The 18,910-nt window shown below is 40.0% G+C and overlaps 1 protein-coding gene and 1 non-coding gene across 2 annotated transcripts; one reads left to right on the plus strand and one right to left on the minus strand.

The window, feature by feature from the left end:
• Window positions 1-12,588: 12,588 nt before the first annotated feature.
• TRNAN-GUU lies at window positions 12,589-12,661 on the minus strand. Its single transcript has one exon. It is a non-coding gene; the product is annotated as a tRNA-Asn (tRNA).
• Window positions 12,662-13,931: 1,270 nt separating this feature from the next.
• On the plus strand, window positions 13,932-14,204 carry SERTM2 (serine rich and transmembrane domain containing 2). The gene has a single exon (XM_041740809.1). The coding sequence runs from the start codon at window positions 13,932-13,934 to the stop codon at window positions 14,202-14,204; it is 273 nt and encodes a 90-aa protein (XP_041596743.1).
• The last annotated feature ends 4,706 nt before the right edge of the window (window positions 14,205-18,910 follow it).

The raw sequence follows: 18,910 nt of genomic DNA on the forward strand, positions 1-18,910 counted from the left end.
GCAAGTTAATATAGTTATTTCTTTTCATTTGAAATATATACCCAGAAGTGGAATGGCTGAATCATATGGCAGGTGTATTTTTAATTTTTTGAGGAACTGCTGTAGTGTTTCTGTGGTGGCTGCACCCTTTTAGATTGCCACCAACAATGCAAGAGGGTTTCCTTTTCTCCACATCTTCATTAGCACTTTTTTCTTGTCTTTTTGATAATAGCTGTTTGAACAGGTATGAGGTGATAGCTCATTGTTGTTTTGATTTGCATTTCCCTGATAATGAGTGCTTTGAGCACGTTTTCATGTACCTGTTGGTCATTTGTATATCTTCTGTGGAAAATGTCTATTCCAGCCCTTTGCCCATTTTTGATTGGATTACTTGTTTGTTTTTTTCCAATGAGTTGTGTGAGTTCCATATATATTCTGGATATTAACCCTTTGTCAGATACATGGTTTGAAAAATATTTTCTCCTATCCTTTAGGTTGCCCTTTCATTCTGTTGGCCATTTCTTTTTCTGTGCAGAAGCTTTTTAGTTTGATGTAGTCCCATTTGTTCATTTCTGCTTTTATTTTATTGCTTGTGCACTTTGTGTCATACCAAAAAGTCTTTGACCAATGTCAAGGAGCTTTTTCTCTATGTTTCCTTCGAGGAGTTTTCAGATTTTACATATAAGTGTTTAGCCCATTTCAAGTTAATTTTGTGAATGGTGTATGAAAACGACCCAGTTTTATTCTTCGGCATGTGAATTTCATTCTCCCAACACAATTTATTGAAGAGAGTATCTTTTCTCCATTGAGTATTTTACCTCCCATGTCAAATATAAGTTGACCACATATGCATGGGTTTCTTTCTTTCTTTTTTTTTTTTTTGGTATAGGTTTATTTCTAGGCTCTTGATTATGTTCCATTGGTCTATGTGCCTGCTTTTATGCCAGTACCAATTAATTACTATAGCTTCATAATATAGTTTGAAATCAGGAAGAGTGATCCATCCAGCTTTGTTCTTTCTCAAGACTGCTTGGTCTATTCATGGTATTTTGTGGTTCTATATGAATTGGAGGATTTTTGCTATTTTTGCTATTTTTTGCTTAAAAAAATAAGCAGTTTTTCTATGCATAGACCAAGGTATCTGATAAAGTTTTGGTGAAGTCAGTTCATCAGGCATCTACTTGTCTTTCCCCCCAGGGCAGTGGTTCTTAATCTGAGGAGCTTGTTAAAAATACATATTCTCGGGATCCCTGGGTGGCGCAGCGGTTTAGCGCCTGTCTTTGGCCCAGGGCGCGATCCTGGAGACCCGGGATCGAGTCCCACATCGGGCTCCCGGTGCATGGAGCCTGCTCTCCCTCTGCCTGTGTCTCTGCGTCTCTCTCTCTCTCTGTGTGACTATCATAAATAAATAAAAAAAAAATTAAAAAAAAATACATATTCTCGGGGTATCTGGGTGGCTCCATCAGATAAGCATCTGACTCTTGGTTTCAACTCAGGTCGTGATCTTGGGGTCATAAGATTGAGCCCTAAATTGGGCTCCCCACTCAGTAGGGAGTCTGCTTACCCTCCCCCTCGCCTTTTGCCCCTCCCCCTGTTCATGCATTCTCACTCTTTTTAAAATAAATAAATAAATAAATAAATAAATAAATAAATAAATATTTTAGAAAAATGCATATTCTCAGTTCTTAGCCCTGCAGAACATCTGGGATAGCGCCAACATTCTGTATTTTGAAAGAGCTCCTTAGGTAATAAAGCACAGACCTGGTTAAGAACACTGACCCCTGAAGGGTTAGCAACAGCAGGGTGGAGCCACTCCCATTATCATTCCTCCTCATTTAAACCCCTATTATTGCTGACTCTCAGATTACAGGAGAGGCTTTAAGGTGAGTATTTTCAGAGAATATTTGCTGCATGGCTACCTCAATAAAAACCCATCAGGCAATTAATACAAAATTGACAGATTTAATCTGTGCTGAGTAAATTTACTTGTCCAAGGTCATCAACATGAGCAATGAAGATAGGAGCAGTACTTGGGCCAATCACCATCCATAGTCCAAGCCAGATGGTATTATCCCTTCTAAGTGTCTAAATATGTAACAGGAAGGTAAGAAATTATATTATCACTATGCTAGAGCTTAGCTACCAGCAAAAAACAAAAAAAAAAACAAAAACCAATAAAACAAACAAAAAAACCCCACAATAACCACCTTTCTGTAAGGATGAAATAAGCAAACTCTGAATTTAAGCAATGTATACTAGGTTTTATTGGGTGGAAGGGTTATTTTTAAAAGGGAGAACTAGGGTTCTAATCAAGACAATCTGACATTATTGATCCACTGTCTTTTTAAGGCCTTCAAGCCCTTTGGGAACTTTGACATTTTCCCCCCCAGGGGAATCAAGAGTGAGCTAGACAGAGCTGCTGACTTGCAAATACTAAGAAGGAGATTGTAGACAGCTTCAGTACAGGGCAGGAGTATGATACATGGGTTTAGAGCTAAGGGCATGGGTTTAAAGTCAGACACAGCTGGGCTAAGAGATTAGGCTCCATCATTTACCAGCTGTGTGACCTGGAGCAAACTGTTTAACCTCTGCAAGACTCATTACTCCTAGGGTACCTGGGTGGCTCAGTGGTTGAGCATCTGCGTTCGCCTAAGGGCATGATCCCGAGGTCCTGGGATTGAGTCCTGAATTGGGCTCCCTGTAGGGAGCCTGCTTCTCACCCCTGCCCCTCTCTCTGTCTCTAATAAATAAATAAAATCCCTATAAAAATACTCATTATTCCCTTCTGTAGTTTCTAAAGCAAACCAAACTGTCAAGCTTTGGTGTCTCTATATGGGCAGCTCCCTCTGCTTTGAATACCACTCACCTCCTTTTACCCTAACTCCTACTCATCCTTCAGGTCCCGAATCAACATTGCTGCTTTCTGGAAGTCCCAGTTCCCCAGTCAGAGTTAGGCAATGCTCTTCTGTGTCTCCTCTCCAAGTGCACTAAACACAACTTCCATTATTATAAATGTACGGTAAGTAGTAGTTTTTAAGAATTTGTTTCTTCCTCACAGCAAGAACCAGCAAACTAGGGCCCATGTGCTAACTCTGACCCATGACCACTTTTTGTATAGCCCTCAAGAATGGTTTTGGCATTTTTTACAGAATTGGTTCAAAAAAAAAAAGGAATATGCAATAGAGACCTTACATGTCCCACAAAGCCTAAAATACTTACTATCTGGTTCTTTACAGAAAAAGTTTGCTTACCCTTGCCATAGACAATTAGCCATTTGAAGGTGAGGACTGATTTTTATTTCACTGTGTCTCCTACTCCTAACCCAATGCCTGCCACATAACAGGCATTCAGATGTTTGTCAAATTAAAGAATGAATTAACTAGTCTAACCAATATTTTTTTAAAGTATAATTTATGATAGGATCAAAAAACAGCTTTATTTTGTTTTGAATGTGCAAAGAAAACGTACTCCATTGGTGTACATTTTTTTCTGACTGTGGATAGGAATTTGGACAGACCACATGACTTTTCTGTTCATTTCTTTGAGAATCAATAATCATCAGATCACTCAAAGTCACAAAACATGAACTTGGTTCAGTAATCAGAACATATTCAGTCTGAGATATTAATGAAATTCTTCGGGCTTACTCAGAGATAAGGTCCCTCTTCCACTCCATGCTAAGGCCTTTGGAGAAGGAAGGGGTGATAGGTTTTCTTCTTTTTCTCTCCACTTCCAACTCCTATTTGGACCCTCACCAGGACAGAGCAGGGCTAGAAAAGCAAGTAAAGGGATTAGTCAAATCTTCCTTGGTAGAATAAATGGCTTCCCACTTTCTGGGTCTCTGGCTCTTCTTTGGGTTCTTTAAAGGCCCCCATCATTGGGGACCCCTCTGGCACAATTTGGGAGACTTGGGTTGATGCATTTATATTCGGGGTGGCAGTTTACAACTCTTTCCTCAGCCCCTAAGAAACCGACAGCTATCTCCAGCTATTTTTTGCTGGGGTCTCTCCATCCCTCTAGGTGGTTCTATTAGACAGGGTCCAGGGTGACCCCACCTTGGCTCTCTCTCTTTCTTGCATGGCCCCCATTTAATTCCCAGGAAACATTCAAACGTCCCTTGCCCTGACAAATCCTGGGAATGCCAGCCAATCCCAACACAGTCAACCCTGTCCTCCTGCCAAGGGCCATATTAGCTTTCTCAGAATGGAGAACAGCCCCAATCCTCTGCCTCTACTGCAGGGAACAAATGTCAAGCTCTCTGCATGTTCTAGTGAAACACCCTCTCGCTAGGGTTGAAATGAAGGAGGTAACATATCCCCCCTACTGCAGCACTCCTGTGGAAGGTGGCATGGAATCTAAGCTTGGCAATAAATCTCTCTAAAGAAATGTTTTCACAAGTTTTCCTTCCCACTCCCCTCCCCAGTCTGACTTCCTTTTATTTCTTGGACTCTGTTCTGGAGCATTTCCTTTATAAATTCTGTATATGATGATCTGACTTCAGAATTTCCCATCCGTTGCAGGGGCAATTGATGGAAACTTGACCCCCTGGAAACTTGACTTTTAATAATATCATGTTACCTAGGGCTTATTTTGTTTTAATTAGGTAAGAAAAATTAGACTGCCCCTGGCAAAACCTTGTATTCAAGTAGCCTTATTCTCTTCTGACATCTAAAAATTTGAGATGGCAATATTAACATTTATTGAGCATCATGTAGTGCATGCTTCAGAGGCATTTTCTCATATCACCCTTGTGATGATAGTCTTTCCCACTTTTTCAGATGAGAAAACTTAGTCTCAAAGAAGCTTTCTTTCTTAAGGTAGCCTGGAAAATATAGATCAAAGTCAAGGCTGAAACCCAGGTCTATCTGACCTCAAAATCCATGGTGTGTTTGTTACACTGTAACCTTCAATGTTTTCCACCAAAATATCCCAAATGTCAGAATAGAGTGAACATATATTTCTGCAGAAGACTGGGTAGCCTGCAGAGGTCCTGCCATGAGTACAAATTTTAAGTCTCACGCTTGATTGTAAAAATTCATACAAAATTTGCATTTTATTCTACAATATGTGTTTATTGTCATAGAAACTATATCGAAAAGTATCGCTCAAATTACCTAGCCCCTCCCTACCTAGCCCCTCCCTACCTGAATTTTCAAGTAAAACTAATCCTCTAGAAGAATGCATTATGTTAACTCTGTAGTTTCATGAGCCTTGAGCATACCACTCCAATTTGAGCAACCCCAGCTTATTCCAGAAGGTATTAAACTATGCCAGTAAAGTGTTAAGGATTTGAAGGAGAGCCTCCATCCATTGTAACCACTAGAATGAGGAAAATATAGAAGATGCAAAGCTTGTTAAGAAGAATTGGGGGATAGAGGGAAGAGCACTGCAGTCATTTATTAAAGATTGACGTTACATGGTTATTATTATATACTACCATTATTATACTATTATTATCATCATATACTATTATTTATCAATTCCGTAATAAAAATTGCTTGTGACCATGAGTTGTTGAATGAACGATGGACTAGTGATGTTATAATGTTGGAAAAGCAACGTGACGCCATCCAGCTGTTCTTAACCTGCCGGCCACAGAGCATGGCAATTCTACACCTGTTTTTGAAGGAGGGGAAGATCCACAGCTTTTATTAAGTTCTCAAAGGAATCCAAGACCCATAAACGATTAAGAACCACTGCTCCAGAGAAAAGAGCAGAGAACTGGGGGCTCGAGCTGCCTTGTTTTCAAACACTTGCTCCAAGCTTACTAAATTGCATGAGATCTTTCCTCCTTGAGGCTCAGATTCCTAATTTGTACAATGAGAATAAGAATATCCATGTCATAGGGTCGTTGTGAGGGTTAAATGAAGTTCTCTATATTGATCATTTGAACAGAATAGGAACTCAAGAAATGTCAATCCCCTTCCTCCTGCCACATATAACAACATATATAACACAGTAGGGGCGTTGAAAGTACAGGTGGACATGCCATTTATAATGGAACATGTACCCTGGATACATACACTTTCTTCAAAGACATTCTGCCTCATGCTTAGACTCCCCCAGTCAGAAACTCAGACCTAGATTTCAAAACTGATGTTAAATTTCCACAAAAGAATTAAAAATAAAGGTATTCAGTTGGTGGAAAAAAGTTTCCCAAACCTGGGAACACATAATATGCATCCATTATGTTTGTGAAGGTGAAATAATTTAAATACCACTGCATGCTGGCATGCATATATTACTCTCAGACCTCTTAATTTGAGCAATCGGATCCTCTTAAATGACACATGAAGCAGCATTTACAAAGACAGGGAGTCTTCGCTAATCCTACAGCTGCATGAGGGAGCCTCGAAGGGGTTAAAGTGGAGGCTTATACAAACTTTGCTTCTCAGCTTCTCTCTTATCTCCTCCCTCTTGGGCTGCACACCGCTAAGGCAGAGCTGAGCTGAATCACTACCTTTCCCGCATACTCTGTTGCCTGCGAAAGAGGACCTGGGGACTTAAGTGTTCAGACTGCTTGCATTCAAGTGTTCCAGATGGTATATGCACATCCAAACAGGCACTCCTCTTGGCTCTTTGGAGTTTTTAAGGAGCAGGCATCTGAAACTGCACTCTGAAGCTGTAAGTGGCAACTAGCATTTTAAGTAACTAATACAAGGTGCGTTTCCGGATTTGCGCTGGAAAGGTCTGACTCTTTAGGAAGATGAAAGAGAAAGCATTCCTTGCGCGAATGTAGTCCTGCTTCTCTGGCAAAATGAGGCTTTCATTCTATTTTTCCAGATATGCCAGAGATGTTCCTGAACAAGTTGCCTGACGGTGCAAGCTTCAAAAGGGATACTTAAATGGCCAGCCCCATTCATCCCATAAGCCAGGAAAGGTAAGAGAGATTTGGAAATATTATGATGTTATTCACGGTGAAATGAGCGGTATTATCTTATTTATCGGCAGGTGTGACAAATAGGCACCATCTGCAGCAGAAGATAAGCAGCTCCCACTTGAGAAAGCTTATTACTTAATGGCTCTAGCCATTGAAGAAGCACTTGCTGCTGGAATTGTTTTTTCGTGGGGCTGATGTGAAACTAGATACTCACAGTTTCTACCTCCCTTAGTTTTCTCGCCCCCACACTGAGCAGATAAATACAAACAGAAAGCCTGCCTTCACTCCTGCAAGCTGTTGCAATGGATAATTCTGGCTCTATCCTCTGAATTATTCCACTGATCGTTTTCCTTACCTATCTGGTGGAATTGCGAGTGTTGTGCAGAAAAATGCAAAATTACCGGTGCATTGTTTTCAGAACATTATGTTAAATAAAAAAGCAAAAGTAACTCCTAGGAGTTCCTTGAGGACCAACACAGAGATTGGGGTACATTTCTCTGTATATCCTGAGCACTCAGCAGAGTGCCTGGTAGTTGGTGGGCACTCAAAGATTTGCTGAATAAATACCGATCTGATTTGGGTGGTCCAGGCAGAACTTTGTTGCTCTTACTAGGAACAAGTTTCGCCCAAGGGTTTCCTTTCAGGATTGATGGATGGAGAAAGCTCCACATTCCTTTCATGATCTGGGTGGGTACGTTATTATTTTACCTCTGTGGGGTTACATATGCTGTGCTGATGTCGAACATTACCGAAGACCTGGCATTTTGACGTTCATGCCAAAACACAACAATTTTTCTTTAATTACCAAGAGTTTTATTTACCAGGTTAGTGACAAAACATGCCATCAGAAAACCAAAGATGCCCTCACATCGCTTGTGAGTATTTTGATTTACATTAAAAGTGAAGAAAACCAGATGTTCAGGCTGATAGTGGAAATTGGACCATTATTAAATTAATCACTTTCCGTGGTTTCCCCAAACTTCCCTCCACCTCTCTTTCTTCTCCCTCCTTTCCCAATGTTTTCCTGTGTCCGTCCCTATCTTTATCTCTGCTTTTTATTCACCCATTCTCTCCCACCTCTTATTACACATCCCTCATCATCTTACTCCTCACATTTCCTTCCTTCCTCCCACTTTCTATCTCCCCTGCTTTTCCCTCTAATTCTTTACTCTTTTTCCTAGCCTCCACTCTCCTCCTTATTCCTCAACAGCTTCCCATCACTTTTACAAAGACTGGAGACTGATTATTATTTTATGAGCTGCCCAGAAAGGACTGCAGGCTACTAAAATTGTGTCAGGGTCTTTCCATGAAAATCAGATTCTTCAGAATCAATAGAATTTCAATTTTGTTTGAAATTGCGTGGTGCTTTTTCTGCCCAAATGTTGCGGAGCTTTTCACAGAGCAATCACATTATCTGTGCAACCCATTAATTAGTTAGCAATGAGAGCTGTGGCAATCCTCTTTGGAAAGCTGTTATGAGAAGTTGTCACAGATACAGGACCAGAGTAACAAAGAGGATTCCCCAATACCTAACTCTTCATTTACTCATTTCAAAGGCCTTAATGGATTTCAGAAATAACATCAGTAGACATCTCTGAATTCACAGGGGTGTTTGGTCTCCTGCAGACTATAGAGGTTCTAAGAAATATGTGATTAGTTTTCCAAACCCTCAGACAGAATGTGTAAAGAAATTGACAACTGTACATGAGATCACTGTTCTCTACAACTTCTCTAAGCTTCACAGAACTCTAATAAATATTTAATAAGTATTCAGAACTGAGGAAGATTCAGGGTCGATTGTGTAGGAGGCAGACAATGTACTATCAATTGTCACTGAAAAGCATCTATAGACACAATGAAACTTCCTAAAATTTAAGGCTGTAAACCCATCCAATGTAGTTTGTCCTTCAAGAGCAAAGTTTCTAACAAAGTGATTATTCCTTAGTTCCAGATTATAATCAGGAATCTAGTTTCCTTTGCACAGTAAGAGATGGGGAAGAGGAATAAAAAGAAAAAGGAGTTTCAGGCTCTTCCCCAAGGAATATTAGCAATTGGAACAGAAATAAGACTATGCTTCTCTTCAAACTGTCACTGCCAGGTGCATTTCTTCATATCCATGCCTTTATTCAACAATTACCCAACGGCTACTGTGGGCAAGGTTAAGGGATAGAATGTTGAGAAGAGATCCTCAAGGGTTTATAAATTATCACTTGAGGGAAAATGGATGAAATAAATATTTATAATATTAGGCAAATGTAACTTCTCTGGGAATGTTACAGAGCATGTGGGAATTAGGACTTGGATGGGAAATTAAGTTCAGTTTCATGAGCCGAGCCTCAAAGAATGATAGCATTTCCCCAAACAGAGGTATGTCATGAGGAAAGGAACTGGTCAAATAAAAATATGGAGGCCAGGAACTGGTGACAGTGAACATTCCAGCTTGCTGGGAATGGAGGGTAGTGGAAGGATATAGGTCAGCCAGGACCAGAGCATTGCCAGCCTTGAATGCCAAGCTAAGGAGAATGGAGAGAAGTCCACAGGCAATATGTTGGCCTGCAAAATTTGACTCCATTTTTCATCCTATTTGAATAGTTGTAAAGAAATCATATCATAGACCATAGAGTAAAAAGAGCAAGTCGAAGATGACATATAGCTTGACACTTTTTTATGAAGTTAAAAATGAATAAAACTAAACAACATATTGTTTAGGCATAGGTGTGTGTGTGTGCACATGCACCTATAAATAAAAGCAAGGTAATTATTAAAAAATTTGGAGTATTGATTATTTTGGGGGAGCAGTAGGTAGTAGGGCGAGATGGGGAGGAGCATAGGTAGATGTCCATCTAAGTGATTAATTGTTCTCAATCTTAAAGTTGGTGGGTGTTTGTTCACAGATGTTTGTCCGTGCATGTTAATTTTTTTTCCATGAGTGCTATTAAGTAAACAAATAAAAGGGACCATGGATGCACCCATGATGACAATATCCCATAACCCAAGGAGTATGACTTATCCAAATCTGTGCATGTGAGGCCCATAGTAGACTAAAAAGATACTCTAATGGTAAAGAGGTGTCTCCCACTTGGCTTGCACCAGCAGTGAGTGTTTATTTTCCTTCACCTCTCTACTGGAGGGCAAGTGAAGAAGTGTTGCCTCTGTGGGGGCTGCCTGGGACTATCAGAGTTCTGAATCTGAGGAGCCCTATTGTATCTGTAGAGTGGTGTTGCTCAGGCCTAGCTGCATATCAAAATCATCTGTGGAGCTTTAAGACTACAGATGTTCATGCCCTACTCAGACCTACTGAATCCAAGCCTCTGGTGGAAGGACCCGGGTACATAGATTTTCAGACAGCTTCATAACTGATCCTGAAGGCAGCAGGGACTAGAAACCATTCCTTGCAGAGCGTGCTTAGAAATTTGAAGTGGCTAACTTGTCACAAATGTAGATATCGGGGTCCTATCCCTAGAGATTCTGATCTAAAAAACAAGGGACAGGACTTTGAAATCTGCATTTGTTTGTTTTTTTTTTCTTAAAGATTTTATTTATTTCTTCATGAGAGACACAGAGAGAGAGAGGCAGAGACATAGGCAGAAGGAGAAGCAGGATCCCTGTGGGAAGCCTGATGTGGGACTCAATCCCAGGACCCTGGGACCATGACTTGAGCCACAGGCAGATGCTCAACCACTGAGCCACCCAGGTGTCCCTGAAATCTCTATTTGTAATAAGCATCTCAGGGTGATTCTGATGAAGGGACTTCCTGGGACCACGTTGAAAAACATTGCCCCAAAGGTTCCAAAACTCTAGGGACTCTGGGTGATTATTCTGTGTATTCGTTTCCTAGGGCTGCCGTAAACAAAGTACCACATACCGGGTGGCTTAAAATAACAGAAGTTTATTCTCTTAGGTCTGGAGGCTAGAAATCTGAAATCAAGGCTTCAGCAGGGCCATGTTCTCTCTGCAGTCTGTAGGGTAAAATCCTTCCTTGGCTCCTCTGGCTTCTGGTGTTTGCTGGTGATCCTTGACATTCCTCGGCTTGTAGCTGGATCACTCCAATCTCTGTCTCTGTCATCCCTTTGATAAGGATACCACTCATATTGGATGAGGACTAACCTAATGACCTCATTTTAACTTGATTACATCTGCAAAGATTTTATTTCAAAGTGAGGTCACATTCACAGATAGAAGGTGTTAGGACTTCAATATATGTTTTGGGGAGATACAATTCAACCCATAATGCTGTTTTAAATATTTTTTAAAAAGGTTTATTTATTTATTTATTTATTTATTTATTTATTTATTTATTCATGATAGAAAGAATGAGAGAGAGAGAGAGAGAGAGAGGCAGAGATACACAGGCAGAGGGAGAAGCAGGCTCCATGCTGGGAGCCCGATGCGGAACTCGTTCCCGGGACTCCAGGACCGCGCCCTGGGCCAAAGGCAGGTGCCAAACCGCTGAGTCATAACTGACTTTAAAACAGGGATAGGGCCCCAAACCCCCAATAAGACTGATTAGCTATGTTCTTTGGCTGGGATATCTAGAGAGAAAGACCTACAGTTACCTTTCAGAGCTCTGTGTACAAAGAACCACTTGAAAAGCTTGGACTTAGGATGCATATTCCTGGGCCTTGATCCAAGATACTAGAATTCAGGAGGTCCAAAGTAGGACCTAGGAATCTACATTTCAAATGACATAGGGGGTCCATGCATCATGCCGTTGAGAAAACCTGGTTTTAGGAGAACAAGCAATGTCAAGAACCAAGTGGTTTGGGGAGGAGGAGCTCCCAAGAACAGACCCTGAAATCTGCATTTGTAACAAGCTGCTCTGATAAACGATTGCCTTTGTGAGATGGTGTTTCGAGGGAACTAAAGGATATCTACTCTGATTGTCTTTTCTACTTAGTGAATCAGAAATCAAAATAAATGTACCTTTAAGTTTTGGAAAAATGTTTCCTAGACCATCCCTCCAAAGACAGTAAAAAGATAGCCTGTCTCTTTGCCCTTGTTTCTTGTGAACCAGGTGGCTCTACATGGGCAGTAGGGCAGTAGATAAGGTAGACTAAGAATCATGCAGATTACAGAAAGTATAGTAATGTGGATGAGTGAATATAAACTTTAAGTGCTCCAGGGCTGGGGGCAAAATTCCAGGTTATTGGAAGAATAATGTGATCATTGGAGCTATTTCTATTAACTTTCCTCAGGTATGTTAAACATTGGAGCTATTTCTATTAACTTTCCTCAGGTATGTTAAACAAGAGACAGAACTAGGCTACATTGTCACACCTCTGCTACTATTGCACATAGAAGTTTGACAGGTGATGGAGGCTTATATTGTTTATTTTAGTCACCAATATTCAAAATTCATGTTCAGAATGACAAGCTAAATCATTTTGTAAGATGCCAACAGTAAATAGTTGACCCTATTCACACATTGGAATGTTTTTGCCAATAAAGACAAGGTTTCTGTCTTTATTGCAAGATACAGTTATTTGCTTAGAGCAGAGTACCCTCTTAATTCCTTCCGATCTACAAATACTGGGGGGGGGGGGGGAGTGTATTCTCCCTCCACAGACCTAAATGAGAAAGAAAAAACACAAAAATAAAATTAGGGAAAGGCTGCATTCTTAAAAATTCTATGATTTGTTAAAGTGACCCATGGCACTGGGACCTGGAATTTGAAAAATGAGTCCCTAGATTTAGGTCTTCCTTACTTTATTGTTTTTAAGTAGGCTCCAAGCCCAACGTGGGGCTTGAACTCACAACCCTGAGATCAACAGTCACATGCTCTATCAACTGAGCCAGCCAGGCACCCCTAGGTCTTCTTTATTTTAAGCACTAAGATTTCCTGGGTAAGTCAGAGCAGTGTTTCTCATCCTGGCCACACTTGAGAGTCACTTGGGAGCTTTTAAAAATACCAGGGTTAAAAAAAAAATACCAGGGTTTGGACCCCACCCTAGACCAATAAAATCCAACTCTCTAGGATGGTTTCCAGGCCCTACTGTGGAGACTATGATTTAGAAAGTCTACTGCAGGACCCTTGATCTATATTTTATGAAGTACCTTGGGTAAATATTATGACAAATTAGTCTGGAAAACCAATCTAGCTTAGTTCTTAGTTGCTGTTCAGTGATCTGAATTTTTCTTTTCTTTAATAGCCATTTACCACATAGAAAAAAGCATTCAGGATATCATTTTAAAACTAATTTGCCCTTAGCAAACATTTTGCAATATGTCAGTTAATTTGTATTTCAAAAGAAATTGCCATCTGTTTCTCTAAGATACCTGAATCTTCTATTTCTGTTTTTGATTTTCAGGAATATAAATCTGTTGAAGAATCTGAAAAGTCACATCTTCTGAGCCTAAACATACTGCTATCAGCATCTCTGAGACTTCCTCCTTCTGAAAATTACCAGGTCTGACTTTGTCTCCAGCCTACGGTGAGGCACATCAACACATGTCCTCTAGACTTACAGCCCTCAAGCTGTGCCAGCTGGGCAGGAACCTTACCACCTCCATCCTTAGAGGAAATTCCGAGCAACAAGAAGGGTGAAAACTCAGATATGCTGAGCCTGAAATGTACAAAAGTTTTTAGGAAGTCTCCTCACAGAAGAACCCAGTTAAATCCACATAATTAGCTCGCACACTTAGATGAGCTGTAGGTAGAACAGAGAGCCTTTTTCCCTATATCAAAACAGAGTAAAAGTCTGATTTAATACTCAGAGATTGTTGTCCTCATACCAGTATTATAAAACAGTTTCACCATATTTGTTTTAATCAGTATAAGAGTAGAACTATGGAACATAAGTTATCTATATATTATTTTTTTAATGATAAAGAGTTTCTGATAAAATCTATTTAGGACAGGCGTGCTGTGTTGGAGGACAGAGTGTGGCCATTGCCAAATTAGAACATTACCATTTTCTGGCTTGTGCACTACTGACTTTGTTCGGGTCGTGATTGCTTTGCATGAGATTGTTAGAATACTTCCAGTATATTTAGAGATAGTCTAAGTGACTGTGGAATGCCTCGAGGGCAATAGAAAGCAAACAGAAACAGGTACCATCTGATGTGTTGAGTGATGACGGAGGTGCATTTCAAGTACCATGGAAATCTCACCGGCCGGGCCCATTTCCCTACCCTGGCAACAGAGGTTGACAACACTTCAGATAAGTATTCCAACCTCTACATGTACGTGGGCTTATTCCTGAGCCTCCTGGCCATTCTCCTCATCCTGCTCTTCACGATGCTTCTTCGGCTTAAACATGTCATCTCACCCATCACTTCCGAGAGCACGGAAAGTGTTCCTCAATTCACAGATGTAGAGATGCAGAGTCGAATCCCCACTCCTTAAAGCCAGGATGAATATAAGCTTTCTTGGATCTCATTAAATCCTTGCATGTTGGCGTCCAGGAAAGCTTATTTTGTTGCATGTGGCTTCCCATGTAGGGAATCAACAAGTTGTCTATTTAACAAGGTATTCATGATTTTTTTGTGCTGTTCTTTATTCTGCTTGTGGGATATCTAAAAGGTTTAAGACTCATTCTTTGCCAGGAATAAAGGAAATGGCAGCTGGTTGGGAGGGCAGGTTTCCATAGTAACCAAAGAGAGCCTGGGCTTGAGCAAACCTCAGACCACAGAAATTCATATGCAGCTATCTTAAAAAAATAGGATCCCTGGAAGCTTCAAGAACAAGAAAAATCTGCTTTTGAAGGGGCTGGTTGTTCAAAGAGGGTACCCCCAAGCAAAGGACAAGTCTTAATTTAGTACTTGGACCCCAAAGAATTGCCTCTGCTGATCTGAAGCTAAATCATGTCAAAGATTAATGGAAGGGACCATGAACCCTTTTCCAAAGGAGCAGTGATTTTATCATCTAAGGCCATTGGGTTTGTCCCAAACCAAAGACGATATTTAAAAAAAAAAAAAACTGTTGCAGTTTAAAGAGCAAATTTGCAGAATGAAGTTTCTGGTCAACAAATTCATCTAGAGAGGGGGAAAAAGATAAAAATGTGCATTTTATATCTGTGTTATTACTATTACTGGACTTTTAAAAATTCAGAATGGCAGATGTATTGCAAAAGTCCAGAATGATGAGCTTCCCCCAAACCAAGGGAAAATTAAGTCAAAATGTGCTCATGACAATGAACCTTACATTATACGTGCAGCTTCTTTACCTTTTTCTCCCTTCCCGTCATGCTCCAGGATTGAGTTGAACATAAATATGAATCTTGTTTAAAGATGGCCCTGGCAGAAAAGGTACAACTATACTTTAAAGCATAAATGAAATAATCTTGGCATTCTGTCACTGTATGATTGTGTCTTTGGACAAATCATTCAAGTCTCTGGGTGCCAGGTTTTTCTTTCTGAAAAATGATCAGAGAGCTATTTAGTCACTGGGCTCATTTTAGATCTGAGTGTGAGAAAAAGACAAAGGAGGAAAGGACTAAACACCACCCTCCTACAAATCCTTATTAAGATCAGTGTCCTCAAATGTCACATTTGTCTTTCCCGGAAAATGTGTTTCCCTTCCTGATCCCTGCCAAAAGATGAAGTGTTTTGCTTATTACCTAAAAGAGAAATATATTTTTTAAAATTCCATTCTCAGAAGGAGCCTTATATGCCAATAGTGGAGAAAGAATTGGAGTTTTTAAAAAATGAACGTTTCAAAAGGGAACCAAAGCAGATGAGAATTGTTTACAAATTAGAAATTTGAAGGCTGGTCATCTACTTGCCACCAAAGAACTAACACACATGTGTTCAATTCTACCTGCTTAAAATAATTCTATCTGCATCAAAAAAGAATTTGTTCTCTCGTGCACCTAAAAGATGGTCATTAAATTTCACAGGATGCTCCCTCAGGAACTGCAGTGGTGGTGAGAGAGAAGTGGTATGGACGCCAGGTTAATGCCACCTCCACCAGACATGCAGCTCTCACTAGTCTGTTACCAATTTAGACTGTCCCCTTTACTCTGATCTAAATCTAGCTTGGTGGTGAAATTCCCAAATGCTTTCTACTTTTATACACAGTCTTTTGCCAATACTCCTCTCTCCAAGGGGCTGCAAAGTATGAAATCCCCACATGCAGAGCTAAACTTAGCAGTAAGCCTGCCTCTGGTGCACCTGTTACAATAGCAGACCTCAAGATTTGTCAGCTGCATTCTGCGCCATTCAGAAGGGATCAGCAGGTAGGCTAAGCCTGGGATAGGGCATGTACTTCCCTTTTGGCATTACATTTTCCAAAACGCATAGTGACTCTTATTACATTTGGTGTTTCAAGTTGTGTCTTCATTCAATGGCTGGACTCTGTGCACCCTTCAAAATTTTAGTTCTTGGCAGCCTTACATGGACTTCATCGCAGGCTGGCGGTGTATCCCACAACTTCTTAAGGACACACATATCCCCACACTCCAGGCTCTCCTGTTTGTGCTCACAGTATTTGAATGCACTTTACAGTTAAGAAGTCAGTGGCTGGATGCATGAAGGAACTAATTATACTTTCAACAGCAGTGAATGGCAAGATACTCAATGCTTTGTTGCCAGCGGTGATGAACAGACAGACTACAAATCTCTTCCTGCCCACCTGACCTCCCCAACCCAAATTTCCAGAATTTTAAAACTGCTCTTTAATCACTGACTTGGAGGAAAGGTCCTGGTTTATGATTAGGTTACTTACCTAGAAAACAACCACCCTCTTTCATCACAACTGCCCCATGGGAGCCAGATCTTCACTGAGCATTAACCAAAACCCACAGCACAGCTGCACTAAAATAGCAGCATAACCCTCCCCCCACACACACACACACATAATTTCCAGTGATAACATAAATGGAGATGCATCTAAGCAGCTGTGTCATTATGGTGACCCACATGCTATTTAATTGTTAGGAAAACAGACGGAATGTTTTCATCATAGCAAACTTACTGTGAAGCCAAGAATGTTTCCATTTGTATTAAATTATATTCTGCCCCTCAATGTATTAATTAACATATATTACTGCTCAAAGAGGCAGCTAAGGCAATCAGTGGGCATAATTTGAATTTATCCATATATCCAAATGCTGAGTTGGCAATTCCTTCCCCCATCCCCATTCTCCAAAAGTTGCACAGTAGCCTAAATGCATATAAATAGGTTATTTATATGTAGATGTACTCTGTTTTAAGGTGAAAGAATGATTCTTCACTTTTTATTGTGCTGACCCATATGAAATTGCCATTTCTGTAGGTCAAAAGTGCTCAACTATAAGCAATTTCATGTAATTCAACCTAAGAAAAAGGACTCACCACATGAATGTTCTAAATGGTAAACCCACCTAATATGTTTAAAAATAATTCAATTTCTAAAAATATACTTTGCATACACTTCAGAAACATGGGTTGTATAAGACAAGGTATATTGTAAAAGATTGATATATTATGTATGGGGCAGGAAATATTAAGGTTAATAAAGTAAGGATGGATTCATCCAGCCTAACCTTTCCATCCATGCCAAATCTGAAGCTTTGGACTCATAACTGACTTGGACTGCTGCAGACCCCACCATACTTACTAAGTAGGTCAAAGGGGTCCACTCAATGCAATTAAATGGTTAGATTTAGTCATACATTTTATTCACCTGCATTTGTACTAAAAGGATCTTTTTTTTTTCTAACAAAATGAAGACCTGTGTGAAAGAAAAAAAAATGGGTTTCTTTTGTTTGAAATTGTCAATATTTGAAATAGATTCATATTGTATAAAAACAAATCTAATATTTCAATTACTATTTAGCATGTCATTTTGATCCCTGGAAAATAAACTGGTTTGCTGTTAACACATATCTGTTGTCTATAGAATGTAACAAACATTAGTCTCTTCATCTTAATATAAATTGGAACAGTTGCCAATTTGTGGTATTCATAAATTTTTTAATTTTTTTGTTTTTTTAGAGAGAGGGAGTGCACACGCAGGTGTGTGAGTTGGGGCGGGAGGGGCAGAAGGAGAAGAAGAGAGAAAATCCTAAGCAGGCTTCACACCCAGCATGGAGCCCAATGTAGGGCTCAATCTCACTACCCAGAGATCATGACCTGAGCTGAAATCAAGAGTCAGATGCATAACTGACTGAGCCACCCAGGCACCACTGTGGGATTCATAATTTTGAGGTGTCATTATTTCTTCTTATTCCCCGATTGCCCAGCCTTGATTGTCTTCTGACTTGCAAACTTATTGATGCATTTGTTTCTATAGTAGTAAGATGTGAAAAACGGATAATGCATGCCAGCTTCCAGTGAAGGTGATCTGAGGTAAAAGTGAGATAAGGCATCTAAAGTATCACTATCTATCAACATTTCCCACCCTTCATAGGATATTTTTTTTAATGTACCTTTCTTTTTGTGCTTTCTTTATTTGATTCTTACAGCGACCCTGTGAGTATCTGAGTGGAGGTATTATAGTCTGTGTTATGTGAGCACAGAGGTGAGGGAGGCATTCATGGTTACACACAGGCCGAGTCAAGACTACACTGCCAGTCTTTGGACTCCTAGTTTAGTACTCATCCCACCATGCTTTGCTCAGAAAGCAAAGATGTTTCAAAGCTGTTCATTTTAGAATACTCCAAGTTCTGCCAGCAATAATTGAGCTCTATAGATGATTAACTCCCTGTGTCCAAGTTCAAAACAAATAAGCAGAATTCCTCTGTCTCTTCAATTTTATAGTTGCAGCAATGCCTATTAACAGGCTGTAGGAAATTTTAAACAAAGGCAGATCCTGTTGCTTTAATTTACATGAATGAAGGGAAGAGGCAGAAATATGGATGTGTTATCACCCACAAAACAAACCCCAATCCTCTGATCATTTGACTTAATGTCCACAGTCAATGCCAATCCCTCATATGCATGATTATCTCTCCCTTCACCCATAGAAATGAGAACACTTCCTCTTAGGTAAAAATAATGTACTTTTTAAAAAATAATGTACTTTTAAAATATTGTATCATGTTCTAAATGTATGCAGCAGTTCTATTTGTGCTCTATAATAAATGCAATGGTATTAAAATGGAGAGAATTACTGGCTAAAGGAGCTCCCTC

Source organism: Vulpes lagopus, chromosome X (assembly GCF_018345385.1).
Source record: "Vulpes lagopus strain Blue_001 chromosome X, ASM1834538v1, whole genome shotgun sequence".
NCBI lineage: Eukaryota > Metazoa > Chordata > Mammalia > Carnivora > Canidae > Vulpes > Vulpes lagopus.